We start from the raw sequence: 20936 nt of genomic DNA on the forward strand, positions 1-20936 counted from the left end.
GAAACACAGTTAACATCATTTCTTTGAATAACAAAAGTCCCTAATTTTCTCCACTATTCAGTCTTATGAATATTTTTAAAGGTCAAGGAAATGAAAAACAGCTTTCTTATTAGGGAAGGCTCCCTGTGGCATTTATATTCTAAATTGCAAACAGAAATCAGAGACACCCTCCTTCAAAATAGTCATCCTTGTGTCATTAAATCTAACAGAAACAATAGTCCTCACTTTTTAGGCACCATTTCCAAATGAAAATCATGATGCGTATCAGTTGTCAGAAGCAGAAAAGAATATATCCCGGCATTTTTCAGTAGCTTGTGTAGTTATCAAATCAGACACCAACCATCACCAAAATATTCAAAAATAGATGCCTAAATTTGAACTGACAAGTTGATATTTGAGCAGTTTAAAAAAAATGCACTGCTTTGCAAAAAGCTGAGCATTCAACAGCTCCCACTAAAATCTGCTGATAGTATAGCCAGAACAAGCACTCTCCATGCAAATTACTACTTGCAAGGATTTACGAGCAAGAATTGATTCAGCCACGTACACAGGCATTCGTCTGAGTCCTAGACAGTAATCTGAATATTTAACAATGTTCCCCTTTAACTAAGCACAGAAGCATCTTCCCTTGTCTTTGCATCTGTACGTACGTATATCCATATATGCATACAAGAAATAAAGGGCATATTCTCCTATATCTCCATTTCTGGCTTTAGGACAATCTGGTTCAATCCTAATGTAAAGTTCAGTGAACAGCAAAACCAAAGGCTGGATTAATGTACCAGAATGAATAGGGAAGGAAATGACCCAGCTTTTTCCAGATCTGGAACTGATCTTTTACTTTGCCATCTGAGTCTTGCTACTGCCTACAGCACTGTGTTTAACTATTATAATGGCCAGATTAGCCTGATTACATCTCTCCTTTTTGGCCAAGGAGACTTTTCTTTTTTTTTTTTTTTTTTTTTTATCTCAGGTTTCCACAAATAGGACCCTATTAAATCACATGTAACAGATATGAAAATCTCAGCGCCAATATGTTTGCCCTTCTCTATACTCTTAATAAGAAAGCAATTGACTACTCCATTCTCATTCAGCTGTTTAGCACAGAGTGCCTTAAATATTATCTAATTTATTAATGTAGAAAGACGTCAAATGCAATTGCAGGAAACATTTCTGAAAGACAACATTTCTGGCTGCCAGGGCCTGATTCGCGTTCAGACTAGCCTCCCTTCACATCATTCAGGCAGTACGCATGGGCTTAATGTGATTGCAAGCCAGACCATCATTTAAGATGAAAACAAAATGTTAGATTGCTTAAGACTATCAAAGCTAGATTTTAAATTCCCCAAGCTACATTCACTTCTCCATAATTACCAGGTAAATACAGGGCAGCTCCAATTTCAGGATAACAGTGCAGTGGTATAAAACTCTAAGTTAATTCTTTAGTGAAATTGTACTGTATATCCTAGATTAAGTGAGACATTGCTTTGAGTGTCTTCACAAAAATCACAGGAAATAGGAATGGAAAAGATCTCTGAGGACATTCAGTTCATCATTCCTTTGGCTAATGCAGTTTTATTTTTTACGCTGCCAAATTCTGAGTTTTCACCAAATGAAGAATAACAGAAAACATGAGTGTAAGTTTGAAGAATCTGAATATATTTAATTATGTCGTACTAACTAAATATGTATTTACTTTTAAATGGAACTGAAAAATTAAGCTATCTGTCAAGAGCAGCATCATTTTAATATTTGCTTACCTGTACAATGAGCCAATCCACCAGCTTACTGGCAGGGATTACTGATTTGTAGGTCTTTAGATGGTAGTCACGGTCTCTAAATAAGAAAGAGAATTCAGGAAACATCAGCACAGAAAGGTAAATATTTCTTTCAGACGCTAAACCTAAATATACTCTGGTGACCTGCTAGTGGGAAGTTGAGGATAAAAGAAGAATTATAGATGGAAAAAACCTGAGACTTCTAGCTACAAATAAATAAAGAACAGGAAACAGATATTCTGTATCTCTAGAAGAAATTACTGTTTTTAAACTTTTCTAACAACTTGAATTAGAAATAAATTCCAGATCAATACAGATAAGTATTATTTCAAATTTCTCTGGACATGCTTTCAGGCCATCTTCAATGAGCAAAAGATCACTAAGAAAATGGTACATTCTTTTCACAATTGCATTGAGCTTCTTGAACTTGGGTTAGTTTGCTGCCACCATGACTCCTTTGGAAACCTCATTCTTCTGGCTGAAAGTCATCTTTAGGTTGCATTCACGCTTTCATGTCTGATTTACATATTCTGGCTCACAGCCAGCCACAATCATTAACTTAAATAGTTCTCTAACGTTTACCTTTCAATGTACTCACAGACATACTGCCTCTTTGCCCTCTTTTTGTCAGCCTCGCTAAATCAAGCACCTTTTGGCCTATGCTGGCTCTCCCAGTTCTTTGCACCTGTTCATATTTTACTTCCTTCAGCAGGATATCACAGATATACAAATAGAGCATAGTGTTCTTTTACGTTGGCATTTAGATCTGGTACCATAACTTGCACCAGCTCTCACTCAGCCCTTGCTGAGAGCAGCACTGTTACTGAAATCAGGAAAAGAAACCTTGTTGTAACTTGCTGCATTTTGCAGGTTTCTTCCATTCCTCTTCTCAGCATATGAAGGTAGTTGATGCTTTTAGTCTCTTATCAAATATGCTTGTATCAAAATTCTTTAACGTAAGAGGATTACGTGGCTCAGGACACTGGCTTGAACATCCTTCACCTCCAGGTCACTGGATTTAATACAGCTCATGAGTGTATGAAAGATCTTTCAATTTTAAGGCTGTTCATTGGCCCGTGTGAAGGAAGTTGGGTGGTTTTGATCCAATTCCTAGTTCCACATCACAAAAGGTATTACCACAATTAATTTGCATTAATTGGCTCCCTCTTGTTGAGAGTTTTAGTTGAGAGGTCAAATACTGAATGGGCAACAGAGAATTAATTCCTCTCTCACCCCTGGACACGGTCCACCATTTCAAGCTTAAGGTCCACTGGCACGACTGTGGAGGGACACTTTCACAGCCCCCGTAACTATTTTACAGTCTGGATGTATCTGTTTTGTGGCTCAAGAGATGATTTTAGTATTTGGTTCTGCCGTATCAGCCTCTTTCATTAGCACCACAGCATTTGATATTCCCCCTTTTTCTAAAAATCTAAAATCAAACAACCATCTAAAATTCATCCAACCCATGTTTTCCTTCACTGATCATCTACAAATACAAATATGTTGTGACTGGCTTTTATAAATAAGTGCAGGAGAAATGTCTGTGTGTTTGCCTAACTCATAGTGTGAGAAATTAGAAAGGGAAGCAGGATTTCCAGAACTTGAAAAAAATCATGACAGCATTTCCAGAAATATGTATCCTCAGAACAAAAGCTTTCTTCACAGTGCTTACACACATTTTTTGGCTTGTCTTTCAGTAATGTGCTAAGCCCAGCACAAAACTGTGGGCATTCACTGTGCAGTTTTCCCTCACACACTCTTATCTTGAGAAAATGTGTTTTTGAAATGTCAGAACAATGAAGGAAGGTATTAAAATATTGAGTACTAATGAGTAGGGGTTTCCAGATTCTGAGAAGCTGCTCCCAGCATTTATTAGGGATGCTGACATAGAGTTAGAGCTTTGAATAAGCTAATATTTCACTGGCATTAGGATCTTGGTCCAAGGCCCAGTCTTTCATTGCTTATACTTAAATGCTTGTCAGGATGAATATTTCAAAATTAACTCACTGACTTTTCCCCCATTTCAATCTATTCCTAACAAGAGTGGAGCAGCATAAACTGTTATCCAGGTCCATGAGCTACTGGTGAATAGTCAAATATGGATGTGAGAATCCTTGAACTTCGCGCAGAACCTCACTGCCTCACACAGATTAAAGGAAAATGATGTTCTTCATATGCTCCAGATCATCTACATACTGAAGTATTGTCCATTACACATGTGTGTGGAGAGCAAGTTCTTCCACCCTCACAACTTCCACCTGAAGTAGATGAGAGACATATTCAGAACCAACACTATTCTATACATTTTACTTTTTATGTATCATTCTCCAAAGTAACACTTTGTTGCTGGGTGCCAGGGAGTACATCATACTGTCCTCAACCTACATAAATACCATGGTCTATTTAAAGAAAATTTTAAAAGCAGCTGCCACACAGAAACTCCAAAGTTTCCAGGGAAGAGAACCAAGCAAGGTTTTGTTCCAAGGATGTAAACAACATAAGCAACTCGTGTACTTTAGGATTCTTCTAGATCCTATTGGTACATACACTAGGTACTTGAAGTAGTTTTCCTGCTTTTTGGAAGAGAAGTTGCACCATGAAAAGTAGGTTTTATTGACCTTGCTAGTATGTTTTGCTGAGATCAACAAGATGCCAAACAAAGTTATGGTCCACAGAGCAGAACACAGACAGTCATCTAAAATCTGGCTCCTGAAACACGTTAGGCTTGTCAAAGGCAAGAAGACATGTTGAGAAGACATGAAAGGATGAAAGCCTGGGAGATTCAGCTCTCTCACAGAGAAATAGAAGGAAGGGCAAGTAGGAAAGCCAATGGCCAGAAAAGCCTGAACATACTTAAAATATAAGTCTATCCAGAAAGATACTAAAACTTTGAGAGTTTGCAATTTTTCATTGATCATACACAGCTTAGATTCATGCTTTCATGCTGTCATTAGCAAAGATAAATCCTGACATAGAATCTCAGCTGGAGAATCTTCCTATTACAAAAACAGCACTTTGATAAAATACCACAAGACAGGCTTGTTGTAGTCATTTTCTCCTTGCCAATCCCTAAAGCACAAGTCTACATTCCTCACAGTCTGCAGGTACCCTGAGGTCTGAGACATTTTTTCAGCTTCATTTACAATTATTCCTACTTTGCATGTCAACTGCTCTCTTAAAAGATGAAATGCACATGTGAAAATACACATGCATATACATCACTATTTTGCCTACCTTGGGCTGCATCGCCCTCTTCTGCTCTCTTCTTACCCTTTGGTCTGAGATCTACACTACTGTAGAATGGCCAAAAAAACCAAACCAAACCAAAATCATAAATAAAAACAAAAAAACAAACAACTCAGAGATTGCACAAGAGGTCAACTTTGTTGAATTTGGGACTCTAACCATGCTCACCTGAGGTTTTCTCTTCATTACCGGTTTTTCTGTATGTTAAAATTAAGCTCTGCTGAATGAAAATGCTCAGTTCTCAATCAAGGGTAGCTAAACAGAACGTCCATGTAGTACAGGCTGGTTTCTGTCACAGGCCAGAAATATTCCTCTGATATCACAGCAAGGCAATCTGAAAATCATCTCCTGGGGTCTGGGAAAATAGTTACCTTGTGCCTGCAGATTATCTCTATTCTTTAACATCTATTTATGCAGAGCCAAGTTCTGAAGAGTCCATCCAAAATATTCAAGGTTTTGAATATTCAAATTATAGCTTTAGGTTGTGTTCCACTTCAGGTTGGGTTTTGTTCATTTAAGAGTTCTTTGAATGAAAGAATCCTAGCATCACATTGGCATCTGTTTACATCACTTTAACAACTGTCTACATCCCTTTAGTATTTGCCTGCATCTTCCATAGCCCAAATAATACAGCTGCTACAATTGCTCTATACAATCTGTCCTGAGTCTGTAGTTATTAACTGCATTCACTTTACTCATAGAAGATGTCAGAATAAACAAACAAGCTTGTGCCACGCTAACAGCTCTTGTGGACTGACAGAGGAAGCAAACTCCAGAAAGACCATGCAACTAGCCTTTCACACTCCCAGGATACAGTTCCAGCATCCTCCAGCAGTAGTACAACTACAGATTCAAACAGTGGAGATAGAGTAATAAAAGAACCAAAAAAATGTTTATGACAGGTTTTAGGGAGAAAGAAGAAAGATTTCAATAGTAACAGGCTAACATGTCTTTAACAGATAGTGTACACAAGAGGATCATGAAGATGAACTTACTTTACCACTGGAGTATATAGACAGTGTAGTCGACAGTAAAGCCTCACACCCTGAAGAAGGAAAGATACATGGTATTATCAGCTTTCTCTTCAAAAAAAAAGAAGGTGTTGACTAGCTGAAGTTAGCAAAACCTGGACACTGATGTGTCCAGAATTATCTACCAATTAGCTGTTTTACTAAACTCTTACCCCTCTTTGTCAAACATTCTTTCCTCTTTCCCTATCTCTAGAAATTGAAAAATCTCTTTTTTTAATCTTTAATCTCTTCCCATCCAACATTTTCTCTATTAATCCTTCCTCTGAACAATCAGCTATGAACTGATGTGCATAAGGAGAAGTCCAATTTATTAAACAGTATATGCACAGATATGGGATCAACAGAACTCATTTGACAAATGTATTTATGATGAACTGTAGTTAAATATTGATCTTTACTATCTCCTTAAACTATCATGACCAGATCTTCAACAGACACACTGTGTTATGGCCAATTATCTTTTTTTAAACCTTTCGGTACTATATTAGGATTGTAATCAGAAACCCTGGGTGCACTCACAAGTGCATTAATATTTATTGCTAAGCTCAACTTCTCCCTACAGCGAGCATCTCCAATGGCATTAGGATGAATAGCTTAATATAACAAAACTAAAAAGCAGTAGGTATCTCCTATACAACAGGTCACTGACATTCAGAGGTAGAGCAAACTCTTTTCATGGTTATTATGCAAATTGTTAGGCTCCAGCTAAGACTCATAACACAGACCTTGGACATGATGTCTTCCAATTCACTTCTTGGCTTGTAGGTTCCATCATCATAGCGAAATCTGTACATCACCTGCTCGTTCTTAAACTGGTGCTTATCTGAAACTAAAACATTGGTACAGTAACTAAAATTAGTCTTTTTTTCCCTGGCATATTCTTCAGAGGCCATGCACTTGGCCATATACATTTCTATACCTAAAGATTAGCTGATTTCTGAAGAAAGGATTCAGCTTTTCAAACTTCCCCTTGTTGTGCACGTATATGCATAGCTGCATATATATATATATGTGTGTGTATATGTATATGTACATATATATATATGAATAGCTCCACCAACAAAAACAGTTTTCTGAATAGTACATCTCCAATGAACACTGACATTTCTTCCTTTTACACTAGATTCAGTTTATTTACATCTTTGGAAGCAGCGCTAGTGAAGGTAATCAGGATCTTCTGACTTTTTCCAATGTGTTTTGAATCAAATGCCTCCAAAACCCACATCAATTTTTTTGGCACTAGTGCCATTTTGCAGCTGCCTACAGATCTGCAATTCCATAAGCACAGAGCATTGCAGTGGGATGAACTGCAGCTCTTAGTGGTATACTTCTACCAGAACTTTTTGTATTTAATGTTGAATTCCTTCTGAAAATTAAACAGTATTTTCAAGAGACTGCTTTTTTGTCAGAGTAGCTGCTTTACAGCAGTACATTCAAAATCTTACTGAATAATGCTATATACTAATAGGCTTTAAAGGCAGGCACACAAAAGATGCTTCAGTGTGATAACCAACAGCTTTAAAAGGGACATTGGCCCAAATCAGAAAAGAGTTGCATATGGACTTCAACCCTCTTCTGATGTTTTGGCCCATTGGATAAATCTATATGAAACTGGATATGAATTCAAGTCCATATGCAATTACATACAAGTTTATCCTGTCTCTGTTCAAGTTTTAAGAGAATATGTAGGAGGGAAACCCTCATACTGAAGGTAATAAACTACTAATTGGTAGATATCATTTGTTTCACAGATTATTAAACAAGTGGTGATTTAACTGATAGGTGCCAATGAGTGTTCAAATTTGAAGTAAGCATTGTCTTACTTTAAGCAATGTGTCTTTCAGATATTATAATAGCTAGCATAGAAATGACATTGTCCACTGATTAATTTAATGGAGACCAGTTTACGACTATGTAGAGAGACAAAGGAGAAAGGCATCTGGAGAACAGCAGCCAAAGCAGACAGTGGATGAAGCAGGGTAGCTTCATCATTGTAATCCTCTCTGCCTTGCCAACAGAACAAAATAACCAGGCCTCTGTGGTGGAGCACCCTCAAACATTTTGGATGCAGTCTTTCATGGTATAGGCAGAGCATTTGATGAAGTAACACAAAATATGGATTCCCCTATTTAAGATGCATCTTAGCTTGAATTTGACTAACTTGAGACAACTGGTTGCACTGGCTGAACATTTAGTATTCCCCTCACAGAGAAGCCAGGACAATTGCTTAGAAGGCAGAGACTAGAAATTGTGAACACTTGTCTTCATTTCATAGGACACTCTGATCTGTAAATATTATCACCAAAAGCAGGAGGAATCTTCATTATATTTTCCTAAATTTCAGATAATAAAAGAAAGTGTGCAGGATTAGGTGTATATCCTCTTATATATGGTGGAATTTGTAATCTGTGTTGGCTACTGACATCTTTGAGAGTCTGCCTGCACAGGATTTTGTATTTCTAAATCCAGTTGAGAACCCGGTCTGCAGAAAGTACCTTTTGGTCTTCTGTGTCTGGCACATAGCAGATCAGGTTCTGATCACTTCTGCTCTGACAGGTACCAGGACTTACATATCAGTAGTTCCAGATAAAAGAAACAAATTAAAGGAGGAATTAAAGGAGGCACAGAGGAAATGGAGTGATAAAATGGACAGAGCTCAGCACTCTGTCACTGAGCAATCTTCTTTGGCCCTGCTCCTCAAGCAGGCTGACAGATCAGCAGTTTTCACCTGACAGAAATGTTATGCCAAGTGAAAACAAAAGATAAAATATATTGCCTAATGCAGAGTAGGGGTAAGGGCTTCATTATGGTGCACTGGTTTTACTGGTCTTGCTACATTAGGACACACAGAATGAGACATTCCTGTCTTATGACTTACCAAAGTTTCAAGGGATATTTCCTTAACTAAATGCAGAGTTGCAAATACATCCTGATATCTAGCAATAACTATCATTGGAGACAGTGACATCAGGAGCTCTAAGTAAATATAACATTAAAACCAAATGACATGTATCTTGCTCAGGGTGTTTGGATGGGCATGACTATTTGAACTGTAAATTTGTATTTGGAGAAAAGGGGTACTGATGACATGGTCAGAGTATGGTGTTATGGCAGGGTAAAGAGTCATGATGGAATAACAACTCTCAGAAGAGCTTTATGCATTGACAGTGCAAGTGCACACATTCAAAATACAGGCCTAAGTAAGGGTGTGAACGCAAAAAGAGCATTCTTTGTGCAAAGGTGGCCATAATGTTTAGGTTCTCCAAAGCCACAGTAAAGGCCAACTACTCACACAGTTCAATGTATTTGACATGACACATACAGTCTGACATTAATGTGACATAACATGCTTTTCCCTATACACTTTTGCAAAACTGGACTCTTATTTTGTTACTTAAGTAAGCACCAAGTTCTTTCCAGTTTCTGGCACTTCGAAGTCTGAATGTGCCTGAGAGTATGTCTTGGTACTTGGGGGTGGAAATATATGTACATGAAGGATTATGGAGCTGCTAATATTAGCAGCACGAGTGATTTCTCTGTGTTTTAGTTAAGCACAGATAACAGACAGTACTCCTTAACAGAGCTATTATCACATGAAAGACAAGTCTGTGGAGCTGTGATGCCAAAAGATTAAAGCAATACTAGCCTAATTAAATGGTTCCTCTATTTAAATCAGTTTCCAAGAGACTGTAAGGAAATGTAGATCACTGGTGATTTAAGACTCATAAGGCTTATTCCTTTGATGTGCATTTTGCAGCTAAACTCACCTGAAAGTTGAAATTAAGGCATTTGCTGTTTAAATGGAATATGATTGTACTGCTCTTTCTGCATTGTGAAATGTGAAAATAACAGGAAACCTCAGGAGAAGCCTAGATTTAAAGTACAGAAAATCCTGTTTTTTAGCAGAAATGCAGGTAGCATGGAAGATTTTCAAACAGGCATCCTGTGCTGCTTTGCTCACGCAACACTTGCGTGCACTATCCTATGCTTCTAAAATATCCATCAGAAGACTTCAAGGTCATCTGTTCAGTTTGATGAATAAATACATTACTGTTTTCAAGAGACACTCTTGCAAAATGATCTGGAAAGAACAAATCTTGTAACAAATTCTCCATCATCTCTTTTCTTTATAATGAATAATCTCACTAGAAAGAATGATCCAGCACCTGGAGCTCCTCACTCTGTTCATACCTATGCCCCATTCTAAAACAGCACTGCTCAACTATCCTCTTCATTGCTATGTTTCATATGGAAAGCTATATTTACTGATCACAAGATTTTCTAACATACAAAGTGCAAATGAATGTACACCTGCCTGTGTGCAGCTGTTGCACAGAAATCCAGCTCCTGCAGGCATAAATGCCTCCAGAATACCCAGTAAATCCCCTTCTCATGACATAAATATGCCCATTCCCATTAATACCAAAGTCATCAAATACTTTGAAGATCTGATGGGTATGGTAGAGAAAAGCATTTGAACATCATGTGAACAGCTGCAGTCACCTTTCCACCCTTATTTCCAGAGCATTACTGAAATCTGGCATCTCTTCATGACATGAAGCACTCACCATGATGAATAATTCCATTTTCCAGTAGCGCCTGTCCTAGGTTGACCCCTTCCTCTGGTTTGCTTATCTCTCCAATCTCTGTGAGCCATGATACAAACTCACTGCAAAAGGAAGCAGAACAGAAGCAATTAGCTTTCTCTCCCTGAAGGTAAGCAGATACATGCCTCTGCAAGTTGTCAGTCACCAACAGGTGATTCTCTGCTTGAATAAAGTGCAAAAACTGATGTAAATTATGACACCTCTTCTAGGTGGATACATTCTGGAGGAATATAACGTACACTTCTGGAGGAAACACTCCACAGAAGAATCAAGTCTCGTATCTGGAACTTTTCCCACTATTTCTTTTAGTTCATCATAATTAACTGACATGTGAAGGGAAAGAAGGCTTAGCTGGATCTACAAAGGTGCTGCAGACACCTATTTTAATAAGCCATCCAGATATCTAAAGGGGAGCAGGAAAGTAAGATGAACTGATGTCCTTGCAAACAACAAGTTGCACATGAAAGGAAATAGCTACTTCTAGCCAAACTATCCCTCCAAGCAATGTCCATGGTCTGAATTAATTACATATGTTTGTCTTCCTTCACTCAGTCTGATTTTTTTTCCTTCGTGGTATAATTGCATTGGCTTTAATAGAATCACACTAGAACTTATGATAGAAGATTCAGACTCACTGAATTCAAGTACAGAACAGTGCAAGCCCCACCGACAGGTTAATTTAAGGTAATTTACTGGAGCTGGTGCTTGGCAGATACACAAATGATACTTACAGTTTAGAGCCAAAGGTGCTAAGTCTGTCTGCGCATGCAGCACAAAACAAAACCTCTCTCTAGTGAGAGAGGGTGCTGCACATACGGCAGAAAAAAAAAGCCAAAAATGGTTAGACATGTAGGATGTTACTCATCAAGACAGTAGGTAGAGAAGAATGGACATTACAAGCCAGAAGAATGCAGCACTGTCAAAGCTCTAGGGGAACCTGATTTGTTTGCCAGGTTAATTAAGGATTATCCTAGAAATGTGTTAAATTCATAGAAAAAAACAAAAGGAATATTTGAAAGCAGAACAACATACGGGAAATCTGAGTTCAATAAACCACTTGGGTACTTGCCAATGTGCAGAGGGTTGCTGCTTATCAAAACCAGCATCCATTCCTCCAGTTGTGGGCTCTGAATGCAGTATTTTTAGTCTATGTTTATCAGAGATGACTCATCTAAGCATTTGTATTTTGCTTTTAGAACAACAACAACAACCACCACCACTTTCAGTGTACTGAGAAGCTACTCTGTAACTGTCATAGTAAAGAAAAAGCAGCAGAATCTATTCAACTATGCCAAGGGAATCCCACGGAAAACAGTATTTTTGTAAAACTCCTAAAACCAGAGTACTGTAGTGATGAGTCAGGTTTGGTATCTTCTAAGGAAAACTCATTCTCAATTTCCCAGCAATTTCAAATTTTTAGAATCATTTTAAGGCTGAAACATAGGCTCTAAGTAAGACTGATCTTCCATTCCCATGTCTCTCGTCATAGGGCAGACACTAACTAAAACTGGGCCAAAACTTGACGCAGTATTCTACAGAGTTTCACGAGGGCTGACCAGAGGGAAATAATCACTTTCCTCAACCTCCTGGCTACACTCTTGCGAAGGAAGCCTACTACACACCTAGCCCTCATCACTGCAAGGGCCCTCTGATGATTCATGTTCAACTTGTTGTCCACTGGGACACTCAGCTGCTTTTCTGCAGAATTACCACCCAACTAGTCAGTCTTCAATGCATCAACCGCTCTCCCCCAGTTAGGTACCATCCTCATGTTTTCTGAAGTGCTTTTTGTCCCACTGTCCACATTGTTGATGTTAAGCACTGCTGGCTCAAGAGGAAGGCCACCTGTAACTGGATGCCCAGCAGACTTTGAACTGTCAACTGCTAGCCTTTGAGCCTGACAGTCCAGCCAGTTTTCACCCACCCTGTAGTCAACCTATCCAGTCCATACCTCCCCAGTTTGGCTATGAGAAACTGTGTCAAAAGCCTTGCTAAAGTGAAGATAAATGGTATCCACAGTTCTCCTCTCATCCATACAGCCAATCATTTCTTCATACAAGTCACTCAAAGCAGGAAGAGAGGTGTTTAGAAAGTTCTGGCTAGGCATAAATTGAAACTAAACCAAATACTCAGTTCTGCTCAGCCCAAATTGAATCAAAAAGTGGGTGGCAGAGCTTGTTTCATTAGTATTTGTTCCATGTAGTTCTCCAGGATAACTGAGAGTACCCTCAGTTCTCAGTGCTGCCATGCTCCCAGCTATTAGCTCTGAAATTAAGAATTAGAACAGCCGGGTTTCTACTCAAGAAATATGGAGGGAAAATCAACCTATCCAGGTTTGTGCAATATAACAAGATATGTTTGAAATGTCTCCTAAGATTGGTAGATACTCACTATTACAAGCTAAAACAGTTCAAGAGTTTTCAGTCAATTTATTATAATGGTGAAAAGAAGCATGGCAAACACATCATATACATATAGCAATACCCATCTTTCACACTGTATCACTATCACACTGTATCACATGCCTGAAGAGTACACCTGAAGAGTCTAACTAGTCATTTTTGAAGTCAAATTCAATAGACAGCCTTATGTGGTATTTCCAAGTGTTTCAAAGTAGTTCATGATTTTTTTTCTACAGCTACATTTTCTTTCTTGAATCATTGAATCAGATATCCAAAGGCCAAGAGAAAAAACATTTTATGGCCCTCGTTTTACTCCCAGATGGATACACCAGTAACCCACTAAATGTACCACAGCACACTTATCAGTGACTTATTAGTGTCTCCCTTAGGCAGGAATATCTGAAAAATTAATAGGTCACAGCTGAAATGCACTGTTAAGGGAACTGCAGGTCAGATTTGAAAAGTTTGCAAATCTTGATTGAAATGCAATGATTAACTTGCACTGGGAGACCAGGACTGCTGGAAAGATATTGGCAGTTATTTTTTATGGAGAAGGCTAGCACAATAGCATAAATAATGCTTTTTATTTTCAGAGATACGGATATTGGTTAAGTATCTCAGTCCAGGTTCAGTTATCCATAAGCAAAGTCATGTCAGGTCCTCACTATTGCAGTGTCAAGTGGTTGCCAAGGAAATGGAGGGCAATGAGCATGAAAGATTGTAGAACATGTAATGAAAAAGATATTTTAAAAGAAAAAATAGTAGCAGGAAATGTCATGTATGACTTGGAAGTAAGCAAAATATCAGGGAATCTACAATGGACTTGTATATATCAGCAGTGGAAAAACATAAGCTTTTGATCTGGTACTTCTTTTTGCATGGAAAACAGGAAACACTAGGTCATGCCTCCAAACCAGATCTTAAAAGATTTCCATTTGAATACAGCAAAATAATTGGGAAGGGGAAGCAACCAAATCTCCAAAAGCCAAGAGGTCTTATTATAGCAGAAATACCACCAGTTTATGCTTCCAGAATGCCTTCTGTCAGGCAGAGAGGCAATGCATCGTTTCCACTCCCAGTACACACAAGGAATGCTGCATGCAACAGAGACAAGCAGGGAGGGAAGAGAAATGAATGAACAATCTGCCTTTCAGGGCTTTTTTTCCTCCCACAGCCAATCATTTCAATCACAAACAGCTGAAGCAGAAAAGTCTTCTCAGGTCAACTTATGTGTCTCCCTGTGTGCCATACAGGACATTTCTCTACAATAGCCCTACTACTAATCTCTTCTTGAAGGTCTCCTGTGATGATGATCTGGCCCCTCCATGGGGTCTTTTGTCATACATGTCATTCTGAAGAATTATTTTGTAATGCCTAGCCTGAGTGAAAGAGTTTTTTCCACCCAGTAAAGAAATTCCTGTACTTCTAACAAATATACAGAGTCTCCTGATCACTTTCAATTGTATCTGTTGCACTGGCAAAAAACAGGAAATCAATCCTGAGACTGAGAACTCTGCTGGACTTAAACATCATCTGGAAAGCATCTGCTAGCATGCAAAAGAGGGGGCATGTTATGCCACCAACATAGCTTTTGGGAGTATTTTTTCCTTATTCCTTTTGCTGATTTGAAACAGCTACTATGAGTTACCCTAGAAAGGAATGAACTGTTACTGTACAGCTTGTGCGTGGTGTGAAATAGAAATTAATGATTAATTTGGTGTGCTCCACCAAAGCACATTTGATTGGCCCTCACAGTGCTGTCCCCAGAAAATCCAGAGTCCATTCTTCTAGTTGGTATGAAAGGGCCTTTTCAATTCAAATGCCACTTACTTGCCAAGAAAGCACTTGGGAACAGTACTTAATTTTCTCCTCCTGTCTCTGATAAGGTTCACCTTCTTGCTCATCATCATTTGGTACAGCTTCTCTCCTTTCTCTGCAATCATGACGTATGCATCCCTCTCCATTCCCAGTTTCAAACCTGGAATACAATGCAGGAATTCGTTCAGATCTGTAACATTGAATAGTGTTTGCTCAAAATCAAAAGCTGAAGCCAAATACAGTGCTAGACACACAAAAATTAAATGACTTATTTTTCAAATAAAAGGGAAACCAGATTGCTTATTGATCTAAGCACAAAACTATCACTGGTGAATTTAGCACCTCGAAGATGTTTGCCACTTTTCTCCTCCATTGTCCGTGAAAATTACAAGCTCAAGAAAAAATAACTCCAAACTTATGGTCCCATCACATCAAACAAAGTAGAATGGTCTACAAAACATGGACAAATAAGTTCCAAATAAAGAAAGATAAAATATATACCTTTTGAAACTGAACTCCTGTTGCAATTTCACTTCTGACCCTGAAATAACTGCCTTCATAAGACTTGTGCAAGGCAGCTAAATGCTTGACAGAGCAGATAACTTTGAGTATTCTATTACTAGAAGCCAAAAATACAGAACTGCTGAAATCAAATTCACATCCTCAAATAAATCAAAGGTTGACAGGAATGTTATTTTCTCTTCCTTTCTTAATTAGCCTATTTACCAATACCTCTAGGCTAAAAAGATTTGATAACCATATTATCCACTTAATGTAAGAGATACTCAATGACTTGAGAAATGACAGATAATTGGATATACAAAAATGTTCACCTCCACCTTGTATGAGCTTCCACACAGGCCATGTTAGCTGAGAGTTGCTACAGTCAGGATGATTATCTGAAAAGAATAGGTGTTTATGCTACAATAAGGATCATCAAAACCATCATTTTCTGGCACTCTTCACTTCAGATTTGTGAAAAGATCCTGGAAAATGTGCTTTTCTAGAAATAAAGAGTAAATTGTTTAAGAGGACAGCACATGAGAAAAAACTATCTGCTGCTGTGCATACATTACCTCTTCTAGCCAGAACAAATCATTTTGCTTTCTGGCTATGTTACTCTAAAACCTTTCTAGGCAATAAGTGCATGTATACAAGTTAGGGATTGGATTCAGACAGCCTACTTTAGGTCTCAAATTGAAGTGGACTCAGATGAGCAGCCTAAACTCTGTGTTTGAGCCTTTTAGGCTAAGGATGGCCTAGATCCAAGTGTCTCACTTCCCAAACAAGTGCTCTAAATATTACTGTGCTCATGCTGCCTTTTTTTCTCTCCTCTTTGCTGCATCTCACTGAAAAATGACCCTGACTGACAGGCTTGGTGTAGAACATACCAATGTCTAAACAGGTTACGGTGAGCTCTGATTACTCTTAACTGACAGAGCAGGAAGTGAGACTCAGCAGTGATTACCTGTTTTTAAGTACATCTCTGAATCATGACCGGGTCACTTCTGAATCTGGACAGGAAACATTCACTTACAAATCTAGGGGACTCTCGAGTCCAGAACAGAGGCCCAGATTTTAGACATCTCTAAGACTAGCTAATGCTTGAGAATTGGCAGACTGAATTGGTCTTGAATTTATGTACCTAAATTTTGCAGAAATTGGCATTAGGCAGAAATTAAATGATCATTATCTTACCATAAAGCAACACAATTTATGTTCAACTAGGGTGAGCAGCGATTCCCAAAGAATGTACATTTCTCATTTTCTAGCCTTACACTAAACTTGAAGAATTAATACAATTAATAGTCTTCTATGTCATCAGAAGTGCTTTCTAGCTTTTTGAAAATGCTTAATGTGTTTGTTTTAGAGATTTGCTCTGTGTTTTCCAGAAAGCAGTCTTGTGCAACATTTTGTCTTGCAAACATAGTGTTTATTTCATGTGTCCAATATCTGCCTAAAGGTTTTGGCTGTGCAAATCCCCTGGCTTAGTGCCATTGTTCTTCCATCCTCCTCTTCCTCCTTCTTCCCCCTCCTGCAATACTCTGATTCAATTCAATATTCAGGCTGACATGTGTAGCCAAAGCTAATTTGCAATGTGAACTTGTGATAGAAAACAGCCTGTGTAATAGCACACATGTTTCAGGCTGGACTTACATCACCGAATTCCCCAGGCTCTGATGTAAATGGCAGCCTGGAATGCGCATTCTACCCAACTCACCCTACAGCCCTGGGAATCTCACCAGGCTTTCTAACGCAAACACTGATAGCTCTATGACTCTGCAAGTACTCTGATCCAAAAAAAGATTTTCCAATAAGGCCTGGAATGTCTGCCAGAATATCCACGTTTATCCTGAGTTCCTGTCATCAACTGTCACATCATAAAACTACATGACAAAAAGCATCAGAAAAAAAAAGTGTCAGAGAAGCCAATGATACAAGAAAAACTTTGAAAAAGTTCCTATTAAAGAAAAATTCTTCTTCCCTCCCTAAGATTTTTTCTAGTTTCCTCCCCATATTATCAGGATTCCTGTTTAAACATGATTCATTTTTCTAGTTGTGTCTTCTTACTTCTTATCAAATCTTCTCTCTCCTCACACATTTTCCTTGATATATAGAAACTACCATCAAGCACTAGCAACCTCATAAAATTCACTCTGAAATGAAAATATGTTGCATCTTTAGCACTCTGGTATGATTTAGCACTCTAAGGGTAGAACTAAGAGTCAGGAAATGTATTTTATTAAAGAAATGCACGATGTGGACAAACAGGGTCTTCACAGTATGGCGGGACACAGACTTGATCAATGAGAACAGATCACCAGCAGAGAATAGCAACACACTTCCTTTCAAAAAAAAAATAATAATAAAACTGGTTCTCTCTGTTGCCTTCAGGTGATTTCTAGCTTTTAATGCAAGCCTCAGTGAAGATTTCTTATTAATTTGAACCATGCCTGATCTACATTTTAAAGCTAGATTCCTTGCTATTATTGAAAGATACCTTGGGGTTCATACATGACAAGGTGTGTTAGCTATGTTTAATATTCTTTGACAACAGATAACCTGCAATGCGTGTTGCCTTTAGCAGACTAGACGTCTTCCTGCTACAAAGCACTGTAACATAAAAACTAAAGTTTGCATTTTCAAAGGAGCTTAGATTCTCTGCTTTCACCAAATTTCAGTGACAGGTCTATAACTTTCTTAAAGTACTTAAAAAAAAAAAAATCTAAAGCAGTGTTGCTTAGCCAGTGCAAGTCCTGAAAATGCACTAATAAAAGGGGTTTCTGACTGATCTCTTTCAATATTAGTTTACACAAGAAATTATATTTTTTTAATTGAGATGTGTCTGCAGAGAGGGGAAACACTTCTAAAAGCCAAGCGCATTTTAAAATAAGCATCATTTCCTCTGGCAATGAACTATTATTGTACTCATTCAGCAGACAGGGAAGCAGGTTGACTAGTAAAAGACTGACTTATATATAATCTGACTACATATAATACTGATTTATAATCTGATTTATAAAGGAATTTAGAACTTTTATCACTTACCGATTCATGGCTCAGTGAGCTTGCTGCTATTGCATAACACTGTTTCAAGACAAGCTTAGTTCTTGTCTCATTCCACAAGAAAAGATAAAAGTGACAAACCTCTGCACACATCCGTCACTCTTCTTGGTCTAAGAAGTTCAAATTTCCCAGAGGTTTTCCCCATGACTTGTTTTGTTTATTTCAAGGTTATGGAAGTTGAGTTTGTGAGAATGTAAAAAGTTTGTACCACTATCTCTGGAAAAATGCTGCAGACTGCATTTCCTTCTTTGCTTTTACAGATAGATACAAATATATTTTTTTCTTACAAAAGACCAAAAAATAAAGTTCTTAAATGTTTTTTTCCACAGTAATTCAATGCATTAAAGAAACCAACTCTGATAAGTAAAAATGTTTGATAAATAGGCTGACACAAGTGCACAAGAAACCCAGGAAAAATGTTTAGAAATATTTGTCTTCAATCAATTCATTTTCTTTATCATAAAGATTAGATTTTAAGTCTGCCACGAAAGTGTAACCTTCTCTTTTCTTTTTCTATCAGTCGTATACTTAAACACACACAGACAACATTTGCTTTTGTACACAAGTTCATTCAGTACATTAGAAGATACATTATCCACTTACTCTCTCTCTGCTCCCTTTCCTTGATTATAGCATCCAGCCATTTCTGTTTGTCCTCTGCAGTCTTGGCCATACAGACGAACCATTTGTTTTTGGCTGTGTTGTGTATCTTCCAGCCGTTTGTCACTGTGTAACCGTTGCTGTGGTAATCTGCTGTAAAAACCCAAAGCACAATGCGCACAGTGAATGGAAGGCCTGTCCCTTAAATGAAAACATATCCGAGTGGGACATCCTTCCTAAAATACCAGTATTTGAAGAACTTGATTTTTGGAGATGTTCCTCATGCATCTCACTGCATATTACTGGCTGTTATTTACTACTGTGGAAGTACAAATATTAATAGGCTCTTCAACTTAAAAACTCCCTCATTTGTACAAACTATGCGGAAAAGGTCTGTGAGCAGGAGTCTCGGTGACTCCAAGGGAGCGGAGTCTCACACTCAGAAAAGCCCAGGCAATTCTTCCCATGTCATGAGCCAGGCCAAAAGGGAAAATCCAAGCCGCGTGCATGGTGACTGAAGTTCCATTCAAGATAGATCAGTATTTTTACCCCTGCCACAATGCTTTGCCCAGAAAAAGTGAAAAATGATCAAAACACAACTCTTAAAATTAGCATCTTCTACTTGGGCCCAGGAGAGCAAACATTTGGCAGGAAGTGTGACTGCTACTGAATTGCCAAACCCAGACCCACTGATAAGTTGAATCCCTCTAAATCTCTGTATCCATTTTCTCTGAGGTTTCAGTTCTAAGAGTGATATTTTGTAATTTCATCTTGCAAGAAGAACTAAAATATTTCAAATACAATGGCATCAGCGAAAAAGTCCATGAGGTTTGCTAAGATCATTTATTCTGAACTTTCTAGGGATAAACTAGCTTCTTGCACTGTAGGAATTTTTGTCCACAGGATACTGGAACTAGGGAGGTATCACTTGTTGCCCAGAAGGACATACTAATTCCTGACTTATTACAATAGGAGAAAGGGCGCTGTGGCCTTTGTGGATGTAATCAGAAATCCATTACTTCTACCTTTCTACAGAACAAGTAATGCGGTCCAGCCTTTTACAAGAACAGCAATGCAGTAGCCATTCCTGTATTTTGTTTAGGGCCACATATCCATGCTCCTGATTTGATGCTGAGGCTAATACTTGGTAGTTCTTTAAATGAGAAGAAGACTCGCCAGTTATGTTTTTACAGCTGTAATGGCTTAAGACATTAGAAAGGAAAGGCTGAAAGGAAGATATAGTAACTTTTTAAAAATCATTTTGGATTAGGAGGAAAAATAGACAAGCTTTTGCACACACAAGCTCTTCCATGAGGCCAGCTCAGAGTGAAGGACTAATGCCTGAAAGTATATCCATTCTTTTAACTCTGTAAGCTAGTCTAATACAGGAGGCATGAAAAGTTATACTGCTTACCTAAGATTTCATGAAAAAACATGAAGGTCGTGGATAAGTACTTTTGTACCAACTTCCAACACAAAATATGGACTTGCTGTGTTGTTAAAAGACAGAATTTGATCCATACCTGTTCCATCTTCTACATTCTCCACCTCCATGACTTCTGTATTTATTCGGCCCCTGAAGATATAAAGGGACCCATTGATTGACTTTGTCCGTTTAGATGTTTTTTTCCCAGCAACTCTGCAATTAGGATTTAGACAATCAACAACACTTCATATAAGTAAACAGTGAAATATATGCATTATATGTATAATACATATTATAATAAACAGCTTTTTTACATGCAATAGTCACAAGAAACAATAGCATCAACCTATCTGAGATGTGACTATAAAAAAAAAAAAAAGATTCCAAAATGGTGCTTCCTAGTATTTGATCATTTCTGCGACTGTAAATAATATGAATACTCAGTCGGCCCACAAAGA

The 20936-nt window shown here is 38.1% G+C and overlaps 1 protein-coding gene across 6 annotated transcripts in view; it reads right to left on the reverse strand.

The window, feature by feature from the left end:
• Positions 1–20936, reverse strand: part of PREX1 (phosphatidylinositol-3,4,5-trisphosphate dependent Rac exchange factor 1) — a 171796-nt gene that overhangs the window by 43020 nt on the left and 107840 nt on the right. For 5 of the 6 annotated variants that reach the window (XM_062589099.1, XM_062589096.1, XM_062589100.1 and 2 more), the window contains exons 8-14: positions 20576–20691; positions 19056–19205; positions 14898–15045; positions 10627–10727; positions 6784–6887; positions 6023–6072; positions 1761–1836 (exon numbers count right to left, since the gene is read on the reverse strand). In XM_062589099.1, the coding sequence (XP_062445083.1) occupies positions 1761–1836; positions 6023–6072; positions 6784–6887; positions 10627–10727; positions 14898–15045; positions 19056–19205; positions 20576–20691 (745 nt within the window). The remainder of the gene's footprint in view (positions 1–1760; positions 1837–6022; positions 6073–6783; positions 6888–10626; positions 10728–14897; positions 15046–19055; positions 19206–20575; positions 20692–20936) is intronic. The other variant, XM_062589097.1, reaches the window with a different exon arrangement.

This window comes from Rhea pennata, chromosome 16 (assembly GCF_028389875.1).
Source record: "Rhea pennata isolate bPtePen1 chromosome 16, bPtePen1.pri, whole genome shotgun sequence".
Lineage (NCBI taxonomy): Eukaryota > Metazoa > Chordata > Aves > Rheiformes > Rheidae > Rhea > Rhea pennata.